The sequence below is a fragment of the Bombyx mandarina genome, chromosome 04 (genome assembly GCF_030267445.1).
Source record: "Bombyx mandarina strain Sakado chromosome 04, ASM3026744v2".
NCBI lineage: Eukaryota > Metazoa > Arthropoda > Insecta > Lepidoptera > Bombycidae > Bombyx > Bombyx mandarina.
Genome location: NC_143211.1, coordinates 73,377 through 80,294, shown reverse-complemented (window position 1 = coordinate 80,294; position 6,918 = coordinate 73,377). Strand labels below are relative to the sequence as shown.

The 6,918-nt window shown below is 40.4% G+C and overlaps 1 protein-coding gene across 1 annotated transcript; it reads left to right on the top strand.

Annotated features, from left to right (window-relative positions):
* Positions 1 to 251: 251 nt before the first annotated feature.
* LOC114240454 (carbonyl reductase [NADPH] 1) lies at positions 252 to 2,317 on the top strand. The gene has a single exon (XM_028170995.2). The coding sequence runs from the start codon at positions 495 to 497 to the stop codon at positions 1,359 to 1,361; it is 867 nt and encodes a 288-aa protein (XP_028026796.2). The 5' UTR covers positions 252 to 494; the 3' UTR covers positions 1,362 to 2,317.
* The last annotated feature ends 4,601 nt before the right edge of the window (positions 2,318 to 6,918 follow it).

Here is a 6,918-nt window from a genome sequence, read left to right as displayed (position 1 = left end):
ACACTTACACGCACACACTCTCATATTGTGACGCAGAAACATCGATGTTAGCTTACCAGTGGCTAGTTGCACCTAGATAATCTAATTTATTATCAGTAGAAATATAGATTTATGTACATACAATATACGACCGTCTTGTCTACTTCAACTTTAGAGACAAATCAGTCATTCAGTCCGGTTCTATTTGAACTTAAAGGTAATTTATTTACTAGTTTTCAAGCAATTTTAAAAATGAAAGAACGGAATGCAATGAAACAATATATTTAAGTAATTAATGTCCAATAAAAATAATCGTGACTCAGATCTAAATACAATTAATAAAATTTAAAGAACACGATAAGAAACCAATCACCAGAATTATTATCATAAATTATTATGAATATGTAATTACAATACAAACACGACCTTCGCCGCTCCCACGTTTGTCACGACACCGGACCCCTCACTGTTACGACTCACGACATCACTCAGTGAGCGGCGGCCGACCGTGCAGGATGTCGACCAGAGTAGCCGTAGTGACTGGCGCGAACAAAGGCATCGGTTTTGCCACAGTCAAGGCTCTATGTCAGAAATTTGATGGCGTAGTGTATTTGACTTCTCGTGATGAGACTCGGGGTCAGCAATCTCTCAGTGAGCTGAAGCAGCTCGGCCTGAGCCCTGAGTTCCATCAACTGGATGTCACTGATAAGGACAGCGTCAAACGATTCGCGGACCACATCGAGAAGAAGCACGGGGGCATCGACATTCTCATCAACAACGCCGGCGCTGCTAACGGAATTCAAATTGGGAGACCTTACGAAGAGAACAAAGCCGTTGTTGACATCAACTACTTCAGCATTTTGACCATCAAGGAGTATCTGTTCCCGTTGCTGCGGGACAAGGCACGTGTGTTAAACATCTCCAGTGACTGTGGTCATTTATCCAATGTCAAAAATAAGTACTGGCTGGAGAGGTTATCAAAGAAAGATCTGACGGTCGAAATTATTAACGAATTCGTTAACTGGTATCTAGAGTCCGAGAAGAACGGAAGCTTTAACCCTGAAGATATGGTTGAAGGAGGAATCTTAGCCGCATATAGAGTAGCCAAGGTGGCTCTCAGTGCTATCACCATGGTCCATCAGAAAGAGCTAGAAGCTAGGAACATTGTGGTGAACTCTATGCATCCAGGGCTGGTGAGGACTGACATGACGACCGGGAGAGGCTTTTATAGTGCAGACGACGCTGCCAAAACTCCTGTGTATTTGGTACTGGAAGCTCCAGAAACGCTGAAGGGCGCATATGTATGGTACGACGGTCAGGTCATAGACTGGTATAATTATAATGGCGACTATGCCTTCAAGTCCTCAACATTGTTAGATTAACAAGTACAATCATCGTATGAATATTAAAAATATAAAAAAACTATGGAATTTTCGAATCACTTAAAGAACCTTGGTTTGGACCTACACAATCTTTGGACATACACAATTTGTACAAACAAATATATTTTAATGTAATTCACTAACTATTGCTACCATTATTAAGTATCGCGGAGTGGCGGGCGATATACAGACTGAACAAAAATTGTATAGTAACGTGATGGACGCCGTTATCAGTGCCATTCTCACAGCCAGGGGACTTATATTATCCATCTTCACATTCCGCACACAGTGAGCACATCTAAAAGCATTCCACGTTCATTACATTTGACTTTAAGAAAATAAATGCGTTGTTTCGATCCCACCGGCTTACACGCTTATTAGTTAAATAAACAGAGCATTATACTATCAGACATTTTTCTATATCATAAAATGTTCATGCACATTGAATGGATTCAAATACCTAAAAACATTGTGTTATTGCGACTGTAGTCGTCCGTGACATCAGATAATGCGATCGGTTTCACTGAGCGTCTTACATTGCTTCTCGACTATGAATTATTCATGTTGTGTGCGCCTCTACGACGTTGCCGCGTTGGTGCGATAAGTAGACGTGCGTTTACTTTGTGACGTGTTTCGACTGCTTTCTTGGTAGGAGGGAGGCCGCGATTAAATTATCATTAATGGCCGAGATATGAGTAATATGTTCCAAAGAGTGCTCGCACTGGACTCTCCCGGTGTTCTGTACAGTGTTCGCCTCAACCCTCCTCCGTCACACTATGCAGGCGGGAGGAGTCGCAGACTTCCAGTTTCGGATCAATGCCCAGACAGATTGTTGTCGTTTAAGACCGGATGTTAGTATTCATTACAGTTAAACTGGTTATTTATTGAGAGCTCAAATCTCCGATTTAATATGAAGGTATTTATTAATTATACGACTTCTCCTTATTGCTTATACAACTACACTGAGCATATTGCAAAGGATGTCATTATATTTGATTCTAAATGACATCATCGTATCGGCGTCGCTAGCTTCGAGCACGGTCGCTTGTAAACGTTAAGCTCGCCCTAATTGTCCTGGATATTTTTTTAAACGTAATAACTGATTGCAAACCGTTTAACGTAACGAACATAGTGATATCATTATCTGATACATCGACATTTGCTCGGAAGAGGCGGCGTACTCAACGCTCTTCCCCCCACGCCTTCCCCCTCAGTCGCAGGGGAAACTTTTAATTCAAGTGTAAACAGTACAAAAGTTGGTCCGCTTTAATTCGATACGTGAATTATTCATATGTACGAGTTCCATTACTCCATTAGTAGCGCGGTTATTATTCTCTCGGTTATCATCGTTTTTCCGCGGCAATGTGAAATCAACTTTATTGCACGGTCTGAAATATTTTTTTTGGTTCGTCTTGGAATTAGGCGAAATATGTGAATGTGTTGAATCGCTCAGAAAGTTTTGAAGATTGTTTGGATATTGTCGTTTTAATGGCAGTTTGAGTTGTATTGTATTTCGCAACAACTAGTCATCGGAGTTATGAGTTAAATGATTCATTTTCTTAATTATTTTATGAGTTAATTACTCTTAGCGTTCGCGGTCCCGTGATTTAGAACAATCGGGACTCGATCTAAAGTTGGAATCTGTCCCATCGAGCTTTCTTCGAGTTCATTCATATGAAAGCTCATTTATGTAATTGTACATGTTTGATATTTAACTTTAATATAGGGTGACGAAAACTCTGTTTCCGATCCATAGTTATTGAAATTTCTAATGTATTTCAACTTCAATCTTATATTCGAGGGTGCTAAGTAATGCCAGCCAATGCCTAGATAATGCCTGCAGACAGCTGTGTCTATGGACATAAAGGATTTACTCTTGCTTTGGCCATGCGCTGTTCTAGCCGTCCACGCGGACAAACACTGGGACGACATAATTTTCATCTTGAAGCTCGATCACTCTCCAGTACGTTGACATGTCCATGCCCAATCCTAATCATTTGGAATCTCTGGGCCTGTGAAGGGACTGGAAGCGGAATAGTTCCAAACTATAATGCTTAGTTTACTAGCATCTAGTATCCGATACCTCCTTGCATCAGAGCACGACAGCCACTGCAAAAGGAGGGGGATGAAGAGAAGTCGTTAGGTCTGTTATAGCACTAGCTGCCACATATAAAAAAATACAGCTATAGCCGCAATCACGTGATATTTTAAAAACACAAGGATAGTAAGTACTTCACGTCGAGGACGACCGCTCTATCGAGTGCATCAAAGTGGGGGAACAGAAATAAGTAATCTGTTCTGTTAAATATCATGTATTGTAACATCCAGTTATCTGCGAACATCAAACTCCAACATTAACATCAGCATCAGGTACTGAACATGAAACTTGTACCGTATACAAGGTGACCTACAATAGGTAGGTATATCAAGCCGAAACTTGGCTATAGTATCAGCAATGTAGATCATTTTAAAAACGTTTAAGAGATACGTAATTAGCAGTTTCATACAAAAACGACAAAAATTATAATCGTTTCGATGGCAGCCCTGGAATTACACAATAAAACTACCATTAGGCCGTTCCTTCAATTAAACGCGTCAGAATAAAATCTTGTAACCTTATTATTCGGTTCGTCCACAAGGCTTAAAAACTTCTGCAAATTGCAACCGCATGGGGGCATACTCGTATGTCACTAAATTTCACCTTTATTGCAAAGACGAAAGAAACTGTTTTTTTTTTAAATTGCTTAGAGGGGTAGACGAGCTGACTGACGGCCCACATGATATTAACTGGAAACCGGTGGCCTCAAAAAATAAAAATATAAATGCCGCCACCTATACTGAGGCATGAGTTGTAAAGGTTTTACAGTACAACGGCTGCCCCATCCTTCAAGCTCGAAACGCATTACTACTACCACCAGGTAGTAAATGTCTCACTGGTCATATGAGTTGAGTGCGCACACCGAATGCATTTTTCTCGCCAAACAGGCACTGTCCTTGTGATTCCGCTTTCGTTAAGCCCTCTTTGGAACGTGATGAACGATCTGTATCGGCTAAGTCAAGGTTACATAATGTGTAAATCTTAATAACTTTTATCTCATAAAAAATGTATCCGTAAACCAACTTTAATGCATGAAATAGTAAAAATCTAATTAATGTAAATTAATGTAAAAATCCCAACAATTCGAGTTGCTTTCGGAAATCGAAAGTACCTATAGTGTGGGCGGCCTCATCGAGAGAGTTCTTCGACCTCAAAAAGGTGCACGTGATGTCAACTGAGTGAAACACATACATACACTTGGCCTGTGCGTTATATTTTTAATTTTGTATTTTTTTACAAAGTATGAGTTAAAAAATGAGATTGGAACCATAAACAAACCATCTATTCTTGATATGTTTTGACTGAATGTACAATTTGATTGTCAACTGTTTTAGTTAGAAGAAAAATTAATCCTTTTCAAATAAAACCCCTCGGTACACTATTCTATTCTATTCTAGCAGCCCACAGACGTCCACTGTATAGTATATAATGTATGCCTATGTAATACATTATATATTCTGTATAATATTATATATGGTGTATTATACATAATAGTATATACATATACTCGGTACACTAAAAGCCAGCTAATTACATAAGCACACAAGGTCGTGTGACGTCATGGTGTAAAGAGACTGCCTTGTCTATACTTAGGCCATCAGTGGGGGTAGGGGTAGGGGGGGAGGGTAGGGGAGGGAGGGTGGTGTTGCAACATGGCATTGTTGCTTCACATTTGCATAGATCGTCATGACGTCATAATGTCGTTATACGGCGAGATGTGTTTGGCTTTCAACGATACCGTAATCTGTTCTGTCACACATGACTGCCGCACGACAGAGTAACGTCATTAAACTGGAGACTAGGGCACCGAACCAGCTCTTTTGTTTATTAACCTAACTTAGAACTAGAACAGTTTGTTAAAAATATTAGCGGGACTACTATAACTGCAGCCTGTACTTCCGACGACAACGATGACAATACCAAATGATGGTAAAACAATCTGGTGCGAGAATGCAATGACAATGTACTTTATAATAGTTACAAGTGAGGTGCATGATAATTAACTTGGGTTCACGAAACTTAGTCTTTAAAAATTATATTCACTTGAATAGATGAAATGAAACGATGGCTGGCTATTTGTGTACCTAATCCATTTACGGATATTCGGTTGAGGGGGAGGCTCCGACGCACTCCAGTCCTCTACCATACGGGTGACGACAGTCCGCAAGGAGAGATCCTTCCTCAGCACTGCGATGAGGTTTCACCGCAGGTGCTCCTAACGCGGGCACGCATCGAGAGTGTGCTGAGCATCATCGTCCGGGTGCTCGCACTGATGCCAGTCCGAATATGGCTCCCTTCCGCAGACTCTCTACAGATACCTCTCGAAACAGCCATGCCCGAAAGGACCTGGGTTAGGCGAAAGAAGATCAACCCGTGTAGCCGATCTGAGCATGCTTCTAGTAAGGAACCTTTTGCACCTACTCTACTTACGGTCCCAAAATAAATATTCACAATTCATGAAACAGTTATTGTGATGTTCCGTAATTGTGTTTTACCTCTTAATTATGTTAGTGGTAGGTTCCAGTCATGTCTCAAGTGACATTTACTATTACGTGAACACGCGTAGACTGCTAGACGACCATGCCCACAGGGCGACCCAACGGAGTAACGTCGGGAAAGTTTGCAACAGCTGATTGGAAGCGCCGGAAGGTGCTCAACAGCCACTAAATATAAAGATATTCCTGAGGCCAGTAGGCCTCCCTTTCACTTTTACTACAAAAGAAATATTCGAGCAACATAGCAACGGCTTAGCTACATTGTCGTTGTAGGTCGCGTTAGCATTCAGCTTAGCTCCCTAACTCTCATTACGAAGTTCCTAAGTCGCAACTGTCTGGGCTACAATTTTGCATAACTTTGCCGTGAGCCTCGGTTTTAATACAACACCTGAATTTTTGGGGTAAGAACACTTTGTTCGCTCTAACGTGAGTTGGAGAAATTTTGAATTAAATTAAGGTTTTGCTAATTTACTAAAAGAGTCTACTGTCTACCGTGGGTGTTGGGGTCGAGTGAACGAACGAAAACAATTGTACTTTTTTGTATTTTATTTTTTCAATTGGCTTGAGTGTCCGAAAATAGCTTACTAGTTGGTGCTTGCCTGTGAAAGATCGTTTTAATCGAATGCTATATCACATGAATCATAACAACATTAAAAGTGTTCTTAAAACAACATATTATATTAGTTGTCCGTGACCATAAACTTGGCAGAGAAATATCATTACAAATAGTGTGTAACATAAACTAGAATTCAGCCGTAAAATGTCATTAAACCGATTTTTAGAGGCAGTCATTTCATCAAAATCTGCTTTGCTGAATGTTATCCTCATTTACAAGAAAAGTGCCTTTTTTGTGTACATTAAAAGAAATAACGCAAGTTTCTCTCAATAATCTTAAGCACGCCATATGTATTTTGTATCATCCCCTTTGACAGTCGCAGCATTTCCCACTCAATACTCAGTACTT